Genomic DNA, 24484 nt, shown 5'->3' with positions numbered 1-24484 from the left:
GAGTGCCAAGCAGGGAGGAATTGGGTCTCATTTTTCAGAGTCCTTCGTATGACCCGGCCAAGGATCAAACCCCAACCACCCAGTCCCAGGGCGGACACTTTAACCACAAGGCCACTGAGCGGTGCCGTGTCATTAGTCAGAAGGTTCATTGTTCCGAAATTACTATCCCTATCTCTAACCCTAACCTAAACCTAACCGCAAGCATGGGAGCAAACCTAAACCTAACCGCAAGCACGGGAGCAGTGCATGTTCGGACTAACGGGACTTCGGATCTATGGGCAATTCCCCACTGAGCTGGTGTAGAGTACTCTCTCTCACCACCTGTTATATGGGGACTGCTCTGCTGACAAGAAGGCGCTGCAGACAGAGGCTGCAGAAGATCACCCACAACAGTTTTCCATCTACGTCAGCAGGTGCAACTAGTGTGGCCCACATTATGGAGGACAAAACTGACCCGAAAAGCTTAAATGCAGCTTCTTCTACCCGGGGGCTAGCCTGACACTCAGCCTGAATTGTAATTTTTACAATATTTTTTCACATATTTTCTCTTAATGCGTGCATGTCTAGCGATTCAGGGCTGGAGCCAGTGGCTGTTAGACTGATGAACTCAATAAATGGCTCAATAAATGCACTGTTCTGCATTGCTGTGCTATATTTCATACTGCCATCTCTGAATGCTAATGTTTTCAACATGCTTCTCAGTTTTAATTTCACTACACTTTAGGATTTTGTGATTTTAATTATAGTTATTTTATTGTACACTGCTGGTCCTGAGTATGATGTGCAATATATATGTAAATTACACATAAAATGAACCTTAAAACCTGGGAGATGATGAGTACAATCAGTCTTATACTGAAGATTTTTCCTGACAAAACTAAAATATGTTATGTCTACATTGCAGCACACCGTGAAATCAAAGTACAATAGGTCAAACGTATATATATATTTATTATTTGTCATGAATGTAGCACACAACGCAGCAGTTGACAGGAAAGATACATCCATTATGAAGAACCAACCATTGCTTTTAAGAGCAGAGATATGAAGTTGAGAAAACTAATATTGATGGAACTATTACCGGTCAAATTCATTTTAAACTCCATTGGTTGTACACAAATGAAAAAATGAAAAAGACATTTACAAATAAAGCTAAATGTGATCTTTTAAGACAACACAGCTGTGGTGCTAGTGCTACAAGGCATTTCAGATGGCATAACAGCATACAAAACAATTCAGAGCACACATTTTGCATAGGAATCCAGAGTACATAAATAATAATATATGACATTCTGTCTTGCACTTAATCAGGCACTCGGTCTATACAGTAAGAAAGCTTAAGATACATTTCTTGCTGTTCAGTCAGAAATTAATGTTGATTTTCATTCAATTGTATTTGTGGTTAGTACATTAACTGCTCTAAAGGCTCTCTTTTATGCCACAAATGAACGCAAATAAGAAAGCGTCCAGAGCAGTTTTGCCATACCAATGTAAGTACGGTAAATGGGTGTTCTTGCCCCAACCCATTCTGGGCGGGAACCCCTTTTGGTGTTTTACCCCTTCAGGCCGAACCCATTTTGGGGTTCTGTACAGTATGTACAGTATTTCAAAAATTACAAAAGTTTGATGCTGCTATATAAATATTTGTTTTTTCCAGAAAATTTAGGTCAGGATTTAGAAGACATTTTTAGAATTGGCCTCAGGCCAAAATGGGTTAAGAACAGAACTTTCTAGTGTGATTTCATATTTGTTAGATGTCATATTTGTTGTTGGCTACTTTTCAGTTAATCTCAATTATGTCACAAAATAATTAGCATGCAGGTTACATTGCAAATATTGCCTTTGATTTCTATTGCATTGTCCTTTGGTTTCAAACTAGCGAAAAAATATGATGCCTACTCTTGGCTTATCATTGCACTTAATTAACTATACCACCATGATTATAAACTATAACATCATAATCATGGGAGATGCATAGGCATTGCTAAGATATGTGTCTTAGATTAAGTAAGCTACATTTTATGGCATTTAAGTATGATATACAGTAGTTGTGATGTCTTTCTCATACACATCAGTTGCTGAACAGATACAGTTACCAAGAGTAGAGAGAGGTCTTACATTATGTTGCTGGGTATTATAAGCTAAGGTCTACAATGATATGTTCAAAAACCATTGATTTGCCCTTGAAGCTGGAGGAGAAGATGAAATTCCTTCGGTCAGTGTTCACCACAGTAAATGACCGTGGTGACTGCACATAAATGTCCTTAAACTTGCCAAAGGTTTTGGTGTCAGAGTCCCAGAGATAGATTTGTGTGAAAGAATAATCACTGCCCAGAGCTAGGTAGTGCCTAGTGCCCGTGAAAGTGAAAGGTTGGAGGATCATTGCTCCACGAGATGGCAGGGCTTGGACCTCCGAAAACTGCTTGCTGGTCCACTTGAGAACTTTGGAGTCACCGATGTAGCAGGTCATGGCCAGATACAGTTCACCTTCGATCTGAAAAGCTTTGACTGCCACTACGTCCTCAACATTTGGGATTTCACTGTGAAGCATGAACTTAAGGGTGCTTTTGTTCCACAGGTAGATAACAGGTGCCTGGGAGCGACTGGTTATGATGAGGTGGGACTTATCATCCATTTCAATGTACTCAGCATCTGTATCCCGGAACCACTCGTGGAGGTACTGGTAAGAGTAGAAACCAGTTTCGTTCTGGTCTGGTTGGTGCATCCATTTGTACAATGTAGAAATGCCTGCCTTAGAGCTGTCTACTATCACAAAGTACCAGTCACCATCCATTTGGAAAACCTCAATGTCATTCGGCTTGGAGATGTTGAAGACCTCAATGGTTTGAAATTTGGAGAATTTGTTCTGTTGGTCATCAAACTTGTAGATATGTGAGCCACCGAAGAGCTGAGTGACGATTATCAAAACATGGTCTTCAATCAGGACTGACTTGCATCCAACAACAGACTTCCCTGTAGCAAAATGATTGTCGTTTACAGTAAGTCGTAATGCTTAAAATCCATGAAACAAGTCTTAGCCACTTAAACCCTACATACGTCCCCCAGGGTCTATACCCGGCCCCTCCTGTTTTCGTTCAAATCTACAAGCTCACACAACACAAACAACATATTATGAATGTAAATGTCTGCCAGAATATGGATGAATTAAATTCATTATTTTAAATGATTTTAGAATTAAAATGACGAACAAACTTATTAACAATAATGACAATATGAACCTTAAACTAACATTATAATATGGGGTTTGTTATACCTGTAATGTTATCAAAAGGCCTGAAATTCAGTTCAATGTGATCCCATTCCATGACCACACAGCTGTTGGTATTGGGGGCAGCCATTGCTACATAGATGTCTTCTTTATGGGAGAAGATGTCTGCTGACATCGACTGGACAGGAATTGACTGACGACGGACAAAATCTGTGAGACAGGCAAATGCAGCAAAGTTTAAGACAAGCAAAATATTGTTAAAGATGGAGTGCCACAATTTCTGTATATTTCCAGTTTTTCATGTGTCTATGAGGTGACAGTACTTCATTAGACACCCTAGAGTCGTTTTTATGTGAAATGGTGTATTAACTTTGTATTTAGGGTTTCTTCGTGGAGGCTGAACCCTTGACAGTCAAACGGGCCAATGAAATAAACAGTAATATAGTGACATCTATCAGCCCCTCCCCTAACCCCTCCCCCTTTATCATATAACTACAGCCGTGGATGCGGCTTCAGTTCAGGTGGATCACCACCCACCAGGCAAACCAGGCATACTTAATGAACTGGTGGGGGTGCCCACATAAAAGCATGATTTTAACAAATACTGTACACTTATATTATGATAATACCTGATGATCATGCTTTAGGGTGGAAAAAATCGTGGCACTCCATCTTTGTTTTCTCAGCAAATGAATGTATGTGTCATGCTGAATGTTTTACCACTGATATTAAAGATTATGCCGTGAGAGCTTTGTACCTTTATTGTTTTGCATGTGTCTATCTAACATTACTTTAATAGACCACCAGGTGTGGTTACAATATTATAGAATGTAGAATATTAAAATATGTCTTCCATCTGTATTTTTGGTTTCTTCCTGAAAGCTGAGTCAAAAGGCCCATTGCCCAATCGAAAATACACAATTTTTGTGAGATCATAACCCTAACCCCTCCCTCATTATCATACAACACACTGCTGTGAGCGATGCTTAAGTTCAGGTGGTTGGTGCTAAGGTGAAAACCAGGTTTTCAACTTTCAACTTATAATTGGTTCTGGACAACCGGAAATGCATGCCCCACCCTGCAGTATGTGTGTCTCTTTTATGCCCATATATGGAGTTCTTTGTCAAGCATGCCAAATAAGGCTTTTGTGCTGGTTCTGGACAAATGCAGAGTACCCATTCAACCCATCTGTCTGTGTCCCTTTTATGCTCATTGCCAGATATGGAGATTTCTTTACATTTCTTTCTGTGTCCCTTTATACCTATATATGGAGTTCTATGTCTGGCATGCCCAAATATGGAGTGTTGTGATGTCAGAACAGGCCAGCTCCATATGGACCCTAGGCTATAGAGCCCGGGCAGAGGAGCCTTTTGTGGCGGTTCTGGACAACCGTGGGTTCGACCGACTTGACACCGGGCACTGCACTCCCTGTGGTGGTGTGGAACGCGTGTGTCGAATTTGAAGTCGGTGGGGCGGTTCTCGAGTTACGTGGATTTCAGACATATACGTACACACACACACACACACACACACACACACACACACACACACACACACACACACACACACACACACACACACACACACACACACACACACACACACACACACACACACACACCTGATCACCCCTAGATCTCCATACTGTATATGGAGCTGGCCTGTTCTGACATTACAATGATGTTCTGACATCACAATCGCCCTTAATTGCCACTTCATGTCAGAAGAGTTGAGGAGTTGCCGACCCCTGGCATATACTCATGTCATCACAGAACTCCATATATTGTATGGCCAGAAAAGGAACACAGACACACACATAATTCTGCATTAAAGATCATTGCATAACAGGTGTGCCATGCATTTCCAATCATTCACCAGTAGGCTGGTGCCCAACAGTTCTAGTTAATAATAATATTAATTATGACTACTGTCAATAAAACAAACAAATATAACATTGAAGAGCCTGTACCATTTGGTGCCATTTATGCACTCTCAAATAACACTGAGAATATTATTATTGTGTGCTGGGCAGTAGATCATTGTTTTTTCCCCATCGTTTTTCTTCGATGTTGTGTGGCGTATTTAGATTTATAGTATATATACGTCCCTACGACTAAAAAGCTTCCTGTAGCACATGGCCATTTTACCTGTGGACATACACTCGCCCGGAGCAATGGGAAGGTCATTGAGCCGCTTGCCCTTCATCTCGCCAGGCCCGGTGCAGTAGACATCTGATACAGTGGCGTTTGTGTTCTTCAACCACATCATCAGCCACCTGTTCTCACAGTTGCACTGAAAAACATTGCCTCGCAGATCCCTATAACACATTTGACAGGAGAGGTCATGATTTATACACACTGAAAATGTACTGATTGCGAGAAAGCAAATCATTAATCACATCTTGTACAGAGAATGCAGAACAAAAATGACAATATAACTCCCACCTACTATGCCTGCATAAGTAAATGTGAGAGATTTTCATTCAGTTTACTATTTGTGCAATACTGATTTGCACAATTGCATATCTTCATGCAAAGAAAAATACAAAAGAAAAAGGCTAATATCATAGCAAATATATCACAGCAATAAAAAAAACATTGGTGTTATAGATATTTTGTGTGTGAGTGAACATTTAGGCCTTTGGGAGGCACTAGAGTATAAATACCATGTGCTCACTAATATAGGTATAGGGGTCATCCTCCAGCTAGGAAGCATCAATGCATTTTCATTGCAATCTTTCCATTCATTTTATTTTTATTTCTTTGTTGGTGTTGGTGTTCTCCTGGAGAACATGAAGGTGCACAGTGAATCCCATGCCATGCAATCCAGCCAGTAGGCTACTTTTAGAGATAACTTGTGTGGGGCCAAAATGATGGACGGACCTACTGGTGGACATTGCCATGGAGCCACGCCCTAATGGGGATAAACATTGATGGGTCCAATTATTACAGTGTCACAGTCAGACTACCGGTATACAAGTCCATATATCTGTAGGACACAAGGTTTCAAACAAGCACAACCTGAGTCAGCTTGATGTGTGGAAAACTCCTCCCAACAGCTTTTATTACAATTGCTTACTCACAGTTCTAGCAAGGAATCCAAGTCGAAGAAGAGGTTCCTTGGCAGAACCTTCATCTTGTTATTGGCAAGAGACCTAAAACGGAAACATATAGGTGGACAAGAACAATGCAGTGATACCATTTTGTTACTTGTCATTTCTCACTATTTTGGACATAGAAACAAAATACAACAAGAAAGACTTACAGATGAGTCAAATCGCGTAGACCTCGGAATACATTTTTGGTGACAGCCTCAATCTGGTTCCCCTCAATGAATCTTTTAAAGGAATATAATATATTACATTCTTCTTTGAAAGGCAGTACATAAGTATGATGAAAAATGCTTTTATTGACAACCAAAAAAGAAAAAATATACAATCTTCAACAATACTCACAAATATTCAAGATGAGGGAGGCCAGAGAATGCATCATCTTGGATTGTTGTCAAAGAGTTTGAATTTAGAAGCCTGTGAAAAGCACACAAGCAAATCTATATGACATTGCATCACTATTGCATCACAGCAAAGCCAAATTATTATACTTTTACACAATTCATTACACTACACTACACTTTGTGTAGGCATGTACAGTATGTAAGTATGTGTGAGAGGAAGAGAAACATACATAAGAAGATTTGTTGATTATTAATTCCATATGTCAAATTAAATCTTTAATGTTCAAGTCCTAGTTCAACTTACAGCAACTGCAGAGATGGCATAAGTGCAAACATTCCCTCTGTGATTTCAGTAATTGATCCATTTACTATACTCCTGTTGGAATAGGAACAACAATATTCATATTTCACAATGTATCATATCATAAATAGCCTACTGTACAAATATAAATCAAACAGCCTACAATACCACCCAAAAATGAAGTGACGTATACCGGTATATCCAAGGAACAGCATGGAAATAATGGCTTGTCACCTTGAATGCGATTTCAGTTGTATCTTAGCCTGCATTTAAGCCCATTGCTGAAGAAACGTAATTAGCAACTTACAATGAATTGATATCATTCGGTATGGTCCGTGGAATTTGCGAGGTTCCGACGCAGATAATAGTCTCCTTGGAGCAGGAACATCCTGAAGGACATTTGAAAATCCTTTTAGATTCATGAACTGCTACACAAACGCACAGTAGAACAGCAAACCCGTTTAATAGCCAATGCTTAGTAGATGTCATGTTGATTATTGAACATGAATAATACTAGCTTAATAAGTGAGAGCGAAGTCAATACGAGCTGTCTCCCTCCCCATAGACTACATGAAATGCAGCAGTGGAATCCCTGACACAAGCAGTTAGTGCTGCAGTTGCGTTCCGGAGGAACTAGGGCTATCGCTACATCATCTTCCATGAAAGTCACTCAGCTAAGCTTGGCAATATCGATGCAAAAGTATCCTCATTGAGCCTCGCTACACAATGCGTGCCACAGAATTGAATTCAGTCTGAGACTCAATAGGTCGATCTGCTATATCGATGTCGTAGCGGAAAGACGAAAAGTCTCAGCAAGCTTGAAAATAGCATTTCAGAACCATGGACAGCGATACATTGATTTCAGAATGGGCATCGTTCTTTTTTTTGTTATCAAATGTTTTTTATTTTAAGACAAAAATCACAACAAAACACATATAAAACAACACATAACAGCAAAAGCAAGGAACACAAAAACAAAAACAAACAATCCCACCACCCCTCCCCCCCCGAGACCAAAGATGCCACAAAATGTCATTACTCCTATACTGTGCAATGGAAACAAAAAATAAATAAATAAATAATGATAATAATAATAATAATAATAATAATGATTAAACCATGCCCTTAACCAAATCTGCAATACCAGACCAAATCTCAATGTTTTCCTCTTTTGCACCATGCAATCTTGCTGTAGACATTTCTAGATAAATTATATCTAGAAAGGTCAAAGCCCATTGGCGAAATGACAATGTATGAGGCGGTTTCCAGTGCGAAGCAACCATCTTCTTTGCGGCCGTTACGCCAGCAAAGAAGACACGAATACGGGTGTTATTTATGGCAACTGGGATACATCATTTAATAAGAATAGAGATGGGGAGGGTGTGATGTTAACTTGTAGAATAGTCGAAAGGTTAGTAGCAACCAAATTCCATCCGCATAGCACACAATCTACGGGGGGTTAAGTATGTCCTATGAACAAAATTTAGATGAATTTGATCAGGATTCCTAGAAGACAGGACAACATTAGACCACACTGTATCCCAGCTCCAATCTGGATCTAGATTTGGTATGTCATTCCTCCATACAGTATCGACAAGCAAGGTCCCATAACTAGATTCTAATAAATAATCATACAATACGGAAACAAAACCTCTTGACCTAACATGACAGATAAGTCTATGCAAAGGGTACATTGCAAGGGGGGTCTGCCATGGCATCCCATATGTCCTCATGGCAGTTCTCAATTGTAAATAGAAAAAAAAAGAGTTACCAGGCAAGTTAAAAATATCACATAAATTCTGGAAAGAACGTAAACCATTAACATCAAATAAATCACCCAAAGTATGAATCCCCTTGGAACTCCATCTGGGAAAACGAATAGGACGATTGTCCAAAAGCAAACCATCATTGTTGAACACTGGGGAAAACGAATTCCATTTCAAATCAATCTTGCGCAATTTTTCAGCCGCTCTCCACACTGTTACTAACTGATTCACCCTCTGAATATCAGAATATATTTATTGTCATTGTACAAGACAAAGAAATTGATTGGCAATCCAGCTCAGTGCATTAAAAGGCATGTATACTCTATATTTAAAAAAAATAAAACATACATAAAAACATATTGCACAATAAGTCCATAACAAAGTGTCAAGTGTCAGAGTTTGGAGCTATGACAGCTCTGGGGGTAAAAGCAAATTTTCTGTCTGTTTGTTCCTGCTTTTATGATTTTATAGCGCCTCCCTGAGGGCAGAAGTTCAAGCAGGTGATGACTTGGGTGGGATCAGTCCCTGAGGATGCCATGTTGGCTCTTCTGCTACAATGTCTCTTGTAGAGATCCTCCAGAGACATATGGAAGAGGACATGCCATGATACTCTGGGCTGTGTTTATGACACCCTGAAGTGACTTTCTTTCTGCCACTGTGCAGCTGGCAAACCACAGAGAGATGCCTCTTAGGTCACTGACTCAATGGAACACTGACTCAATGGAACAACGAGGACAGTAGCAGATTATCTTGCCAGGTCTATTTTCCTCAGCACTCTCAGAAAATACAGTCTCTGTTGACAATTTTTGTGTTTGTTTTCCAGCCAGGTAATGTTGCCCGAGATGTTCATACCCAGGAACCTGACGTCTGAGACCCTTTCCACCTCCTCTCCCTTGATGTAGATAGGCTGAATAGGCTCAATATTCGTCCTCCTGAAGTCAACAATCAGCTCCTTGGTCTTGGAGGTGTTGAGAATGAGGTTGTTCATCTCACACCAGTCTGACAGTGCATGCTTGCACCTCTTCCCTATAAACAGTCTCGTCCCCTCCTGCAATGAGTCCCACCACTTGCGGCCTTGTGAGAATGGGGATTTGTCCACTGCACCCTCTTATACCGATATTGCCAAGAGAAAACCCCATAAATAGATTTTTCCTTCCGGTGAAAAAAAATCCCTTTCTGGCCAAAAAGTGCATTTTATACGTGTGGTGGGCTCAGAGTGTGTCCACCGCGGAAAGTAGGCTTTCTAATAACACAAAGCCGCCTTTGTATTGGTGAGTAGTGAAAACATTATTTTTTATTTTCGCTATAGTCGAGAGGCTGGTCTGCATTTCAAGACGAGAGTAGCATAGCTCTAATGAAGGCAGGAGAGCTATGGATCAGAGCTACACAGTACACAGTACACAGTACACCCCCCCCCCCCCAAAGAAAAGGCCAGGCAGGGTGCTATGGGCAATATGGACCACTAGGGGGGGTCAGATGAAAACATCTTGTTGCACACAAACACAAATAAGTCTAGTGTGTGTGTAGTTGTATCTTCATTTGCCTCTGTAACATTAATTAAAATGGTCAATTCACAATAAATAGCAGATACATTCCTTTTTGTTCAGTGTGGCAATTTAGTGAGGGGATGTTTGATTATAGATGTAGCTACTTTAATAATAGCACAATGAATATTGCAGTCAAAGTCATGATATCATATTAATACAGATTTTATAAGACAATGATAACACTCATAACACTCACTCACTCCCTCACACGCATTTCTTATACTTAATTACCATAGCCCAATTCAACTCAACTCAGCATATGATTAATAAGGTTGTATGACTACCTCTTCTATTGCATAGACATTAGACAATAGGGTTGGTGGTTGTTCTAGTAAGTCCTAACAAGGTGCTGACCCTTGTCTTCGAACCAGTAGTGTATGAACATGAGTGAAACTAAATACCCGTTGCCAAAAGGGAGCCATACATATCTACCATTGCTGGCATAATTCATGACAAGTCCCCATCTTGCATTGCTGTTTTTAGTCCAGAGTATGTATCCCTGAATCACTCATGACACATGCAAACTGAAACCAAATGATGCCACAGTATATATAATTTTTACATTTTCAGTATGTGATCAGGACGTTGCATGGACTAAAGGTTAAAAATAAATATGAAAATCCAACCTTTTTACAGTACACGTCTGATATATGTATTGCAAGATGCAAACAATCCAGACAAGTTCAGACCTTTTTCCTAATCATGCATTGACCTGTCATCTTGCAAATGTGATGGCTATACATTTCAAGAGACTAAAATAATAAGAACTACTGATCTACCATCCTTTAATACAATGCACTAGGCTATGTACCCGCATATATAATGTACACAAATATAACTATACACAAATGGTAATAATTGATTTAAAAATAGTATTATATTATCGTTCCCCTAATTATAAAATGACTAGAGAGCAGTCTTCTCAATTAGAATCGAGTACACACACAGGTCAAACGGTCAAACTAAGTAGCTCCATTATTGATCTGCTGCAGTATAGTAAGTAAAGCAATGTAAATTGTGGGGCTAAAAGTGTCATACAATCAGAGGTGGACATTATGTTTCCCCTCATCATGGCAGCTTGGATTACAACCTTTGCAACTTTATTTGAAGATGCTGGCCTTAATGAAGTGAAGAATACCATAACCCGTTTGATCCAGTTTGAGAGGCAGAGATAGAGGCCAAAGAGAGGTACAGAAATCTCTCTCTCTCTCTCTCTGGGGGATAGATTTGGAAAACTATCAGTATTGGAAAACTACATCTGGTTACACCAGTGGTTTTAGACTGACTCTCTTATATCACCTACATCCATCCACAAAACTAGCTCACATGATATGACACTTGTAAATCCAAATATGACCTGGTCCTCTTCCATTTTGAATCATGCAAATCGTGTCTGTTGGCAGTAACCTGGTGAAGTACAACCTTTGGCTATTGGTAAATGCTTCACAGCAGGTGTTCAAACTCTCAAACCTCTCCAGTTCCCAGCCGAGGGTTACACAGCGCACTGTAGTCAGTAACATAATTCACTGGTTCCCAAACAGTGGGTCGGGACCCATATGTGGGTCCAGACACATATGGGTTTTGTTTTTGTTTCCTACATTTTGTTTTCATTATTATTATTTCAAAACATGTTCAAAAAGCATTAAAAAAGCAAACTTTTCCATGAAGTAAAAACAAATTCAATATTTCAGGGAGAAATAAAAAAATAAATTCCATAATTTAGAAAACAAATGTTTAAGATGTAGTGAAAATAGCAGATATACAAGCTCATAACGTAATTTGATGTCGCTTTGCGCCATCAAATTTCTCTTTTGGGTCACAGGCAATTCCTCAGGCTTGAAATGATCTCTCAAGAAACATAAACCTAGTATGCTTGCAGCACAACTGATATATTGCAAAAATGATCAATGTGCATGTGCAATGTGTAAATTCCCATTTTTCCACAATATTAATCACAGTTGCTATAGTAGGCCACTCAGCTTTGTATTGACATTTGCTTGAGAGAGACAGATAGTTTAAAAGGACTTACCATGGACTGTTCAGCCTTTGATTAATGGTGCTCATGATTGAACACCTGCTGTTTTAATGCAGCCACTGTAAGTAACTGATCTCAACATGCTTGCGTGAGCGGTGTCCCTTTTTAAATAGCCACAGTACCTAAATTTGTGGAGGTCGTTTAAACCTGTATGTGTCCACATTTCGGCACACTGGGCACAGAAAGACAGACCAAAATTTAGACTTACGTGAATGTTAACACAAACTATGAGGATAGAGAAGGTACATGATTATAGCTTGAGCAGCTCTGTTCTCATCCACATGAAAGATTCAGTTGTCTGTTGTGAAATTTCCCCAATAGTTTGTAACAATATCCAGTGTAGGTATACAATTACATAGGTTTACAAGTATTGTATTTTAAACAGTGCTTATAGTGTCTGTTTTGACATGATCTATATTTGGATACAGGTGACACAGTTCAGCTTTCCATTCATGATAGATAAAGTACTAAGCTTTCACAAGGTTTCAACAAAACTCTGTCAGTCAGATAACAACTTTTATTTATTATTGTTTTAAGTGGCATATATATAATATATATAATATAATGTATATAATAACATAATAGATAATGACATGAATCTTTGTTTAAAGAGAATTAACACTACAGCCTGGTTGTTTATTTCCTAATCTGATATCAATGTGACTTCAATATGTCCTCTGCCTGAGAGCAACTGCTTGTATGACCCCTCCCCCACATATCCCATGAATTTGGGGCCCTGTCCAGAAACAACACTTGTCTCTTTTACACGGGGAGATATTCAATAACTGGTTTGTTAGAACATAAAATAGGCTAATTCATCAATACCATGTGAATTTAAAGTCAATTATTTAACAACCAAACAGTTCCCTTTTGCACGATTATTTTAGGCTTTGAGTGATGACAAATCCCACATCTAAAACTTAATAAATCTAATTGTAAATTATCTGAACGAACATGTAGCATCTGGCAGTATAGCTATATGTTACCTGCTTCAACCACAAGGGGATCTTGATAACATTGTGTCAAAAAGTGTTACTAAGTTTTAGTTCAGTCATCAAATAACATGAGTGCACACTTTTAGAATGTTTATATATGAAAACGTGTTTTTTTAAACAAATAAAAACAAAAATAGCGATGCCGCTGTTTGGGAAACATGGTCAACATGTCATGATGCTGATGCAGAGCTTCCTAAACTCACTATGGCTAAATAAAATGAAAACTTAAAAATAATCAAATAACTGATAGCCTAAGCCCAAATAAGGCTAATAAAATAATTTATCATAATCTTGAACTGTGAATAGCTGCCATCACAAACACAGGATAACTGGTCAAATATCTATAGGAACAGGAGCTGTTCCCTCAAAAAAAGTGCTGAAACCACGAAATTCAGTCTCAGTGGCATAGCTATATACATGTAGTCTACTAAATTCACAGTTAACAAGGTAGGCTAATTATCTGTATTTGATACACTGCTAAATTAAGGCAACAGCTCCACTGCCACACGTCAAAGATATATCATGGGGGATTCCTTGGGACTCCCCCTGCTCTCTCTCTCTCTCTCTCTCTCTCACACTCCCTCTCCCCCTCTCGCCGCCCTCGCTTTCTCTTTGTCACACTCCTTTTCTCTCCCCCTCTCTCTTTGTCACTCTCTCTCTCTCTCTCCCACCTCTCTCTTAACGCCCCTCTCCTCCCCCTCCCAACTATCTCTCCTTCCTCTCACCCTCTCACACGCCTGCAGAGTTTTCCGTCCTGTGTCAGGTTAACATCTTTAACAAGACCACCTGACGGTAAGAAACGACAAATGGAAGCAGTCGAGAAAACTCTCACTTACCAAGATGACACTGGACTTTATAGAAAGCTGCTCCCAGACAAGGACAGGGCCAAATGCCACGCCGAGACACGCCGAGACGAATCCAATTATGTTGATTTGGATAACTTGCTTGATATGAAATCAGAAGGAACAAAAACTGTGAAAGTGACTTTTACGGGCGCGGGCGACGAGATTGCTGTTATCAAATGCGACAATGACACATTGAAAGAGAGGAGCCCCAATGGTCTCAAGGACTTTGGGGGTGAGGACACAATTATTTCTGATGACTTCCAGGGGGAACATTCAAAGGAAAAGTGGACCGACAGACCTGTTTCAGGTGAACATCCCTCCTTGGATACTTTATTATTGACTAGAGTTCCGAATGTGGAAGTCGAAAATAAGAACCAATTCCAAAACGAGTTTGACCCAGCAAGTGATCGCAATGAAAACGTCTGCAGTGAAAGTGACGAGTTACAATACACGGAAATGAACAGTAAATCTGAGTCTGACGACGGCGAGAGTGTGGTGTTGTCAGAGCACTGTGAATGTGATCCAATTGAAGACGAATCGCACTACATTACAACTCATGAGATCCAGCTGACAGAACTGGACCACGACGTAGATTACGAGGTGGGAAGAGGAGGTTGCTGGGACTTTGAAGACGAGAATCTAGTTTATTCCTTTGTGGATTATGCCTCTTTTGAAAGTGACGAGAGTCAGGATGGAACGTTAATTCTGGATGGCAGGAGTCAAAAGAAGGCGAAAACAAGCAACAAAGCGCATTCGAACGTTGCGCATCAACGCGCTGCTGGAGCGGTTGTCAGAGCCGAACAGGAGAGTGATCTGTGCGCCAGCTCGGATGAAAGCAGGTCCATGATGTGCAAAAACCAAACGGTGAATCCGGCGGGGCAAATTCACTTGTCGATCCAAACTTCTTCCCGGGCTGTCAACGAGCCTAACAACAATATTCTGGGGAATGACAACAACACGTTTAAACACGTGGGAGACAGGGGGCACTTCTTTTTCACGAGTTCCAGCGCCAGTTCCAACGCCAGGCCCCAGTATTTCATCCCTGCGCCTGGTCGTCAGCACCTAGCAACTAAATTAAGAGGTAAAGATATTAATGACTATTCCAGCGGCGCGTCCAGTTCGATCAGCGAGCTGGACGACGCCGATAAGGAGGTGCGTAATTTAACCGCCAAGTCTTTCCGCAGCTTGGCATGCCCTTACTTTGATGCCATAAATCTTAGTGCTTCGAGTGAGTCTTCAGTGTCAGAGTACGGCATTGGATTAAACAAGTGGTCAGCTTATGTTGACTTAAAATATGGCAATATGTCCCAGGGAATAGATCAGAATACCATTTCCCAAGAGAGTTCATTCGAGATGAGTCAGACTACAGACAGGACGAATATACATGGCAAGTCAATTAGCAATACCCAAACCAAATTGTATGAACTGAACAAGAAAACGGAGAGTTCTCAACAAGCATCCTCTTCTACCAAGAAGATAGAACTCAAAAGCCAATTTCAGCCAAAGCAGGGTGATGTTATCACTTTGACAGAAACAGTGAATTTTCATTGCAACGTCCAAGCTGAGATACCCGAAGGTGCAAAGCGCCCAAAATGTTCCAAAAAGGTGCACGGGTCACGTTCCAAGCACGAGATTAGCGGCAACGTGTCAACCAAGCTGGGGTGTGAAGTGCAATATCAACGCCATGACGACGGGGATATTGTGGGAGGTACACACAATAAGGCCGTTTTTGCATCAAGTCTTTTGAAAAATGTAATTTCCAAAAAGATGCAATTTGAACAAGAGCGCAAAATGGAAAGGGGGGAAATTCGTGACAAACATCAATCACACTCTCCATGCTGTCAATGTAATGATCATGAAGCCATGAAAGAAAGGTATCTAGGAAAAGGCTTTCACAGGCAAACCTCAGAAACAGGTTCAGGATTTAGTTCTCTTGATGAACAAGGTACTGTGTCCAGTCGGGCTAATTCTTGTGAGCCCACAGAGGAGCAGACAGCAGATGATAGTTTACCTCTGTCAGAGAAAGGACACGATGACAAGAAGTATGCAAGTGAGCCTCCAAAAGGGAAACTTAACCCCAGTTTAAATAGTGCATTTCAGTCACTAAAAGAAGGCAACCCAGAGACTGAAATCCCCACAGATGCGACAATTGGAGCCACAGCAAAGGAAGAAATGGATGCCAGCAGATCATTAACTAAATTGTCTAAGCTTTATGTTCCAAGCTCCCATCTCCTCTCAAAAGAGAAGGATGGAGTGGATGACTTGCTAAGCAACATGCCTGTCGCACACACAACTGCTCGAGTGCAGGACAGTGAAAATGATTCGAACATGGGACACAATGTAAAAGCCGCACAGAAAGAGGAGGAGACAAAGCCACCTGAGATAAAGATTCGACTGAGAAGTGTAAAAGAGAATAAAGGGTATACACTCAATATCGCCAGCCTCTTAACCCCTAAAATAAGTTACAATACTGTAAATACAGTGAGGACAGTTGGTGAGCCCAAGTGCCATGTTCTGGCTGCGTCAGATAAGATTCCACACTTCACAGTTAGAGACATAAGAGACAACAAGTGCAAGTTTCAAACACCCATCTATCATGTCAGAGATGTTCGCAAGTTAGTGAAAAGTTCATATCGTTTTGTGTCTATGGATAATAGTGAAAGTAAATGTTCCACCTCTGCTGCTGCTGATACACATGAGGACAGGACTAAGAAAGAGACTATCAAGCATCTATTGCCGTCTCCTATTGTCATTAAGTGCCACTCAGTAAAAACAAACTGTAACATCAAACAACCTATGGCTACAACTGATGCATTTTCACAGAAACAAATGGAGGTCGGCAGATCGTCTCCCAAAATCATACCCGAAACCTCCAAATGTGAATCTGCATCAGCACAGTGTACAACGAGCAGAGTGGCACCTGTCTTAGCCAAACACATCTATCCTGACCAATCAGAACTCCAGACTAACATTGAAAGCAAGATGTCAAGGCAGAGGCAGGAAAGGGCGATGGGTGATACAGGCGACAGGAGAAGTGAGTCTAAAATACCCAAACAGGCTGCACTAGAGAAACTAAAAGCAGCTGTCAAAACGATGGAACAGCTTTATGTTTTTGACAGAAATGAATGGAAGCGTAAATCCCAGGCTCCACAACCTGTCACTGGCAGCCATGTCCTTTCACTTATTGCCAGTGAAGAGCAAGGTGCAGAGGACGTGATGACAGCAGCAGGGAGCAATAGACTGACAGAAGCTGAAACGAGCACTGACAAGGTCTCTCAATCATTGATTAAGTGTCCAGAAAATAAAGGCGCTCTTAAAATCATACATGTTCCATATAACGAGGATGCCTTCAAAACTCAATCGCAACACAGTAAAACATTTAGTAACAAAAGTGTGCTCCATTTTGGGAGTAGCGGTAAGGCACCTGTCAGCGTTAGCTCTCTGGGGAATGACATTCTACAAAGCAGCATACAAACATTATCTACTATGAAAAGTGTTGGCTCTAAAACCCCTATGGCGCCACTGTCAGTGAAAATAGCACCTTCAAAACGTGGGCAGGGGCATCAGGGAAAGGTCAAATGCAATGTCACCAATGCCAATATTACACTGTCCAGCTCCGACTCTGAGAACTATCTAACCATACCAGGGGGAGGAGAGACAAGTGAAATCGAAGTGCTGAATCAAGAAGAGCTGCAGCCCAACTTCATTTCCAAAGAAGGCAGTTCTAATGTTAGTCAGGCCAACGGTCAGGCCAGAGTAGGTGATGCCAAGAGACCTGAGTGTTCTGATCAGTACTTGCAAAGGTCACCTTTTGTCACGGAGAGCCATTCAGCTGAGGAGCCATCTGCAACCATTTACCACCAGCCTGTGCCAGTTGCTTTGCAAGTGCCACAACCGCAGGTGTTCTGCTTCTCTCCCTCTGTCCCTACCACGTCACCTACCCCTGCAAGTGTAGAGGCCATCCCACAAACCCAACGCAAGGTGCTTTTGGATCCCACAACGGGACACTACTACCTGGTAGAGACACCATTACAGGCCACAACCAAACGCCTGTTTGACCCCGAGACAGGTCAGTATGTGGACGTGCCCATGCCTCATTCACCTGTGGCCTCTGTGACCCCTGTACCCCTGTCCGTGTCACCCCTGGCACTAAACCCTGGAACCTATGCCCCCACATACATGATTTACCCGGGATTGATCCCTTCACCAACTCTGCCTGCCCAGCCACAGCCGTCGAAGAAAGTCTATCTTTCTGCGGCCGAGGATGCACGGGAGAAACAAAGCAGGCAAGCCCAGTGCACAACAGTTACAGAGAGCCCATATTACAGCGCTACAGGAGGGGCCCCAAAAGTGCCACCACGACTACCTGTGACTATGGCACATGTCAACACCAGGGGAAGGGCAGCCAGTTCAGAAATCAAGCCAGTTATTAGCATCACATCACAACAAGGTCCGAGAATCATCGCTCCACCCTCCTTCGACGGCACAACCATGAGCTTTGTAGTGGAACATCGGTAACCAAGAGTAAGTCACCCTGAGCACATGGACACACTAACATATAAATGTACTTTCTTTCTTTCTTTCTTTCTCTTTCTCTTTCTCTCTTTCTCTTTCTCTTTCTCTTTCTCTCTATCTTATTTTGGTTTCTTGCCTAGTTCCATGTGAGAGTTTGTGTAATTGTAATTTAACAAAAAAAAACAAGTAGAAGCTTAGCTTAAAGGTGCCATTAAATATCGGTATAGAAGCCACTGAGAGTTCATAGAGTTCCTTTTTTAGTTTGATGTGATCTGATAGTTTGAGGTAGTTTATATTTGAACAGAACAACCTCAGCCCAGCTTTCACACGGGCATCTGAATTTGTGCAGGGATCTGATTTTACAATTTCGTGTCCAATGCCATGTTTGCGATGCAGTTGTAAATGCATTAGTGATAATGCAAGCAGCCTAGAGTGACTACTGGGGTGGGATGTCAGCGTTAATAGACATGCAATAGTTTCACGACAGGTAACTTGACACTGATGAACTCTGGCTCGGCTTGTTAGGAGATAGGATTTTCAACTGGGGTGATGGATCTCGAGCTAGACTGTTCAGTTCCCTTTTCTCTGCATTACACACTGTCGGGCTATTTTGATAGTGTGAGACGAGTTTGTTTACATGGTTTATTCTCAGGGTTGGAGAGTGTCACACAGAACTATTCCAGTCTGACACTTTACATTGAGTTATTGATAATGTGTCGTGAAACCCTTCATTAAACTGAGATAACCTTGAAGTAATGAATGTGTTTGTTCTATGTAGGTGCCATTTCAGTAAAATGTTGCCATCTCAAGAACGCTGGTACAGTTGTATTCAAACAAATGAAAGCAGAAAAAGCGGAGAATTAATTCTATTAAGTTTCCTAAGCCTAACAATCGGACGCTGTTTTCATGATTTGTGGCATTTTGTGCAAAACGGGTCACTCCCGCAAACTTTGCTTATCATAGCCAATCAAAGTGGAATCTTACAAACCTGACACATGCGTCTTGATCACATAACTACTGAAGTAATGTCCACTGAAGTGCGTAAGTATTTGGACAAAATCTGACAGCGGGTAGCAAAAGGTGTGTTTTGCACAAATAAAAAGTAAAAAGGCGTATCATGAGCCAAGGAATTCAGGGAAAAATGCTTTTGACCGAAAACATGAATCAGTCTGTTATCTGCAAAAATGAGGCGATGTTAGCAGTTTCTTCCTTGGCCTACTAGGAGTGTGCCTGCCAGTCTCATACTGATCAGTCCAGTGGTGCCGGAGATTAGCTTCTCATAGACAAACAGATGGACGGATAGATAGATGGACGGACAGACAGTCGCAGGGCTAAAACATAATCTCCAACTATCAGCTGTCCGGCTTTAGGCCTACCGGTGATACAAAACAATAACAAAGCTGCTTTTATAGTTGCTTAGTTTATGTTAATGAAAGACAGAAAGAAGTTGATTGACTCCAATATAATGATATACTCTTTAGCAATGCCACTCTATAGTTTACTAATTTGTTAAATACAGAAGTGACACCCAGCTTCCTCAAGACTAGATTTCCTCTCTGTCTCTCATACACTCACTTACAACTACTCTCAAGACATTCTCAGCTAATGTGTCAGAGTACAGAATACAACTGCATGATCATGAAGGATCCATGTCAACTGGTGGCAGGCAGGGGGCCTAGCTCAGGGTTGACCAGTGGTGTGAAGGGGAGTACAACAAGTGTGTGCGCGTGCATGTGTGTGTGTGTGTGTTTGTGTGAGCGTGTGTGTGCGAGTGTGCATGCGTGCGTGTGTGTGTGTGTGTGGCAGAGGGACAGGGGGGCATGGCTGGGATAGTGATGCTGGAGGAAAAGGTCAGGCAATGTAAAGTATTTGTTGTGCTGATGCAGGGGGAGGACAGCTGCCACTGCTGCTCCGGCTTGGAAGCGAGTCTGCAAGGCTGTGATAGGGTCAACTTTTTATAGCCCCCTCCCCCTCCACTTTTTCCTAACCGGGGAGGAGGAGGAGGAGGCGGCAGAGAGCACCGCTCACCTTCAGCACTATGCAAACAAATCGTGCCACATGCCCCGGCAGTAGTTTTGGCTGAACGGGGTCAGCTGATTTGGAGTCAGTGTCTGTTACTGAAAGCTCAGAGCACCCATTCTGGTATTGATTGTATTTCTAATATTTAACCACTTAAATATAATTATATAAAGTCCTAAAATGAAAAATAACAAAAATGGCAGAACGCAGTTGTGATGGGACACATTGTGAGCTAATGTGTGAAAATATGTAAAAAAAATCTAAATGAAAACGTAAGGGATAGGAATGCCAGAATTGAATGAATTTCTTTATTTCAAACAAAATACTGCAAACAAGTATGTTTTGTACAGTATACTATATTGCATTAATCTCAGTTTAATTTTCTACATTTTCTCTTTTTGTGGTTGTTGTTTTAGAGGTGTCCAGTGAGGAATCTACCCTTTTAAAAGAACTTTTCATCGCCAGCCCACTTGGCCACTACAAGCCCTACTTCATCACGTGAAGATCAATATCCCATAACTGTATGCATTGTAGCACGTTGCAGAATAAGCATAAGCTAGTACAGTATGACTGTGGCACATTGCTCTGCTAGGCTCTGACTTGATGCTGCTTTGTCATTTCTAATCAATTGCTGTCTATGAAACTGATCTCTGTTCAGTTTGGACACTGCAAAATGTTGATTCAAAAGGATTTCCATAACACTGATTAGCTATTTGGCTATCATTTTAGCTATAGCACAAAAGGTTAGTGTAGCATTGTCACAATGCTTCAAAAATACAGGAGGAATGAGCAAAGAAACCATCTTCTTTACACATGGGATAGGGACCACTTGTCAGCACTGATGTTTGTTAAACAGAATATTATTTCAGTGCCCATAATGTTCATATTAAGAGGAATTTAATTTGAGATTTCAAAACAATATTTTCAGGCCGTCCTGCTAAAATATGTTTTTTTTCTCTTTATTTTTTTGTTGTTGTCAGTTAGCCTATTCTTCCAATGGTAATTGACTAAGATACTGTATGGCAGGACCATTAATTTTCAAAGAACATTTTCATTGTTCACCAAGGCATTTCCATTTGTTTTTAGAATGTGTGGCTATAATAGGCTACTACTTGAAATACAGTTTGTGAACCCTTTTTGAATTATGTCACACAGTGCCGCTAATATCTGTGCTGTACAGTATATTGTGATGTACATTTGTATTTTATGTTCAAAGCACACTCCTTGAATAGTAATGTTTTCAAGTAGGATATAGAGTAAAACACTAAAAAAGTGTGTTACTCAGAATAACTGGAGCTGGTAAATCTTGTTCAGCAACTGTACTTATGGACAAAGTGTTTCCTAAGTAGTGCTGGGATAAACAGAGCCAGCTACAGTCAAGACTTTTAGAGGATAACCTCCTCTATTGGTTGTGGTTTATTTTACACTTTTGTGTAAGGAGAAAGGACATGGTGCTTGTCTGTCTGAACGTGTCAGTGTCTGGGGTGAGAATCTATGCATGGTATTTCAGCACTCTGTGGGCATACAACAAGGAGTCAAGTTACTTCACTGTAGAGAGGGTCATACAGTATTAGAACAGTGGTTCTCAACCTGTGGTCCGGGGCCTACTAGTGGGCCGTGCGAGGATATTGTGTGGGCCCTCTAATAATATGGAAAAACAATAAGATTTTCACAATCGATTGACTGAATAATCATTAGCCCCGATCCAGAAAAGGTTGAGAACCTCTGTATTTGACTGATACACATTCATGGGGTGTGACTTTAAAGCTAATGGTCTCGCCTATAACTTTGTCTTGTCGTCTTGTTCAAAATGTACTTTTTTTGTACACTGTATAAATATATATATACGTATATATGTTGGCCTGTCATCTGCCATCAGGCTTGTGCACTAAAACTATTCATATCCACACGATTACACAATCCGTGTCCGTTCCCCAGTTCTTGGAGTTTAGGTAAAACTCCAGATTTGACTGAATATCACTGTCCTTGTTCATTGCTGACTTCTGTGCAGTGAAGATAGTGTTATTTTGTTTTGTTGTCAGTGCTCGTTTCCTTTTGAATACTTTTTGCAGTGCAGCAACAGGGTTCCTCACGCTATGTAAATGGGCTTCATTCACTTAAAGCGAGATTCATTGTTCTGTTCTGTAGGTTGTGGATTTAGCATATTTCAAAAATGAACAATACATTAAAAGGTATTTGGAGCTGCTGGCCAGTCTATGTACCTCAACTCTGTAGAATACATATTATTTTGCGTATATGACAAAAGAACCGTATGAATTGCATTGCCTTATAAGTTGATTTCATTACAGATGTATGGCTTCATGCAGTGATTTGCAAAATTGGTTGTAGATTCTCATTCTACATGGATTGCTCAGTATTGATCAGTATTTAACAATCGTAATTAAAAACTGTCCAATTAATTTAACTTTTCATTTACACACAACATTCAGGGTTGCCAGCCAGCACTTTAAGAGCAGTGCAAGTAAAGCAAAGATTTTCATTTAAAATGATACAATTTGCACAAATATGAGTACCAAGTTATTATTTCAATTAGAACATTTCAAGGCAATCACGTTCTTTTAGGAACTATTGTGTGTAGATGACATGCAAAGTGTACATCCTGTCACATACTTTTTTATTATTATTATTAATGTTTATGCTCTCACAATACATATCAAGTAAAATTATGCCCAAAATATCAATTTTCTGACATTTTGTGAATACTACCAATATGTTCTTTCTTAAATTGCACTTGAATTACACCTATTGTGTCACCAAAGGTGACAGTCTGAAATTTGTGATAATACAGTATACTGTACGTAGCACTAAGTGGACTTAAAAAAATGTAAAGTAAAGTTGTCATTCTGTTAAGTTTAGCCCAGTTGAATGCACTGTAACATATGAGATTAACATGTTTTTGACAACATTCTTTAAAATGTCCTCCATTGATTTTCTGACTTCATGTCGGCTACCGAGCCCTTTGAAAGAAATTGACTCCGTCAAAGTTTGCTTTTGAAATTAGATGGTCAATTGAAAGTGAGGATGGTTTTAAAAAAAAGTGTGTTGGTGAATGCCTAATGGCAAGTCACCACTTTGAATGGAACAACACGTTGGATGTGAAGTATGCAAGGCAGTCATTTAGGGGGCATGGTGTATACATTATACACAACGATGGATTGCGTTGACTGCCTCATAAAGAGCGAGAGGTCAGGATGACAGTGAGGGATATGTTGAAGGAGAAGCAGTGCAGTGTTTGCACATGCATGCTTGAAGGTGATGAAATATGACCAGCGAGAGAAGATTGCACTGTAGACAGACAAGTCTATGAATGTCTGGAATAAAAATCAAAATGCAAGCAAACTGAATTTGGCGTGAGTCTGTTGGTAAAATACAAATGTCTGATGGAAATTATGATGGAGCCTTCGGGTACTGTGCTACTAAATGGAGGTGAAACAAAAAAAGCTAACGCTTTAATTGCAAAGAGTGTGTGTGTGTGTACACGTATGCACAAAGAGACAGTTTTAAGAGCTGAATGGAAGTATGGTAGATTGCTGAAAGAGGGGCTGTTACGGTACGTGGACCTAGTAGTACTACGTGCCAGCCATAGCCAAGCTCCATTAAGTGACCTGCGCCTCCACCAACAATAAGGAAGATTCATCTTATTGGATAATGTCTGGAAATCAATCCTAATTTACAAATAAAAGGTAATGTGTGCTTAAACACATGAGTGGTGAAGCCCATAATAATAAAGGCAATCCTGAAAGGAATCCCTAATCAAG

General features: G+C 40.6%; 2 protein-coding genes across 3 annotated transcripts; one reads left to right on the top strand and one right to left on the bottom strand.

Moving 5' to 3' along the window:
* Positions 1–1202: 1202 nt before the first annotated feature.
* Positions 1203–7472, bottom strand: LOC310858867 (leucine-rich repeat LGI family member 2-like; the record flags this gene model as incomplete). The annotated part of the gene is made up of 8 exons (XM_083765162.1): positions 1203–2973; positions 3275–3439; positions 5377–5546; positions 6312–6383; positions 6494–6565; positions 6684–6755; positions 6987–7058; positions 7291–7472. The coding sequence occupies 8 exons, from the start codon at positions 7470–7472 to the stop codon at positions 2135–2137; spliced, it is 1644 nt and encodes a 547-aa protein (XP_083621288.1). The 3' UTR covers positions 1203–2134.
* A 6587-nt stretch (positions 7473–14059) lies between these two features.
* On the top strand, positions 14060–24055 carry LOC310859311 (uncharacterized protein C4orf54-like). 2 transcript variants are annotated; one of them, XM_083765758.1, is made up of 2 exons: positions 14060–18695; positions 21132–24055. In XM_083765758.1, exon 1 carries the CDS (start codon positions 14133–14135, stop codon positions 18687–18689), a length of 4557 nt encoding a protein of 1518 aa, XP_083621884.1. In that variant the 5' UTR covers positions 14060–14132; the 3' UTR covers positions 18690–18695; positions 21132–24055. The 2 variants fall into 2 exon arrangements, with proteins under 2 accessions (XP_083621884.1, XP_083621883.1); XM_083765757.1 differs by having other exon boundaries at positions 21122–24055.
* Positions 24056–24484: the final 429 nt, after the last annotated feature.

The sequence above is a fragment of the Protomyctophum parallelum genome (genome assembly GCF_964188405.1).
Source record: "Protomyctophum parallelum genome assembly, chromosome: 5".
Classification (NCBI taxonomy): Eukaryota; Metazoa; Chordata; class Actinopteri; order Myctophiformes; family Myctophidae; genus Protomyctophum; species Protomyctophum parallelum.
The sequence above is the reverse complement of the archived record's forward strand: the minus strand, read 5'-3'. Positions and strand labels throughout refer to the sequence as shown.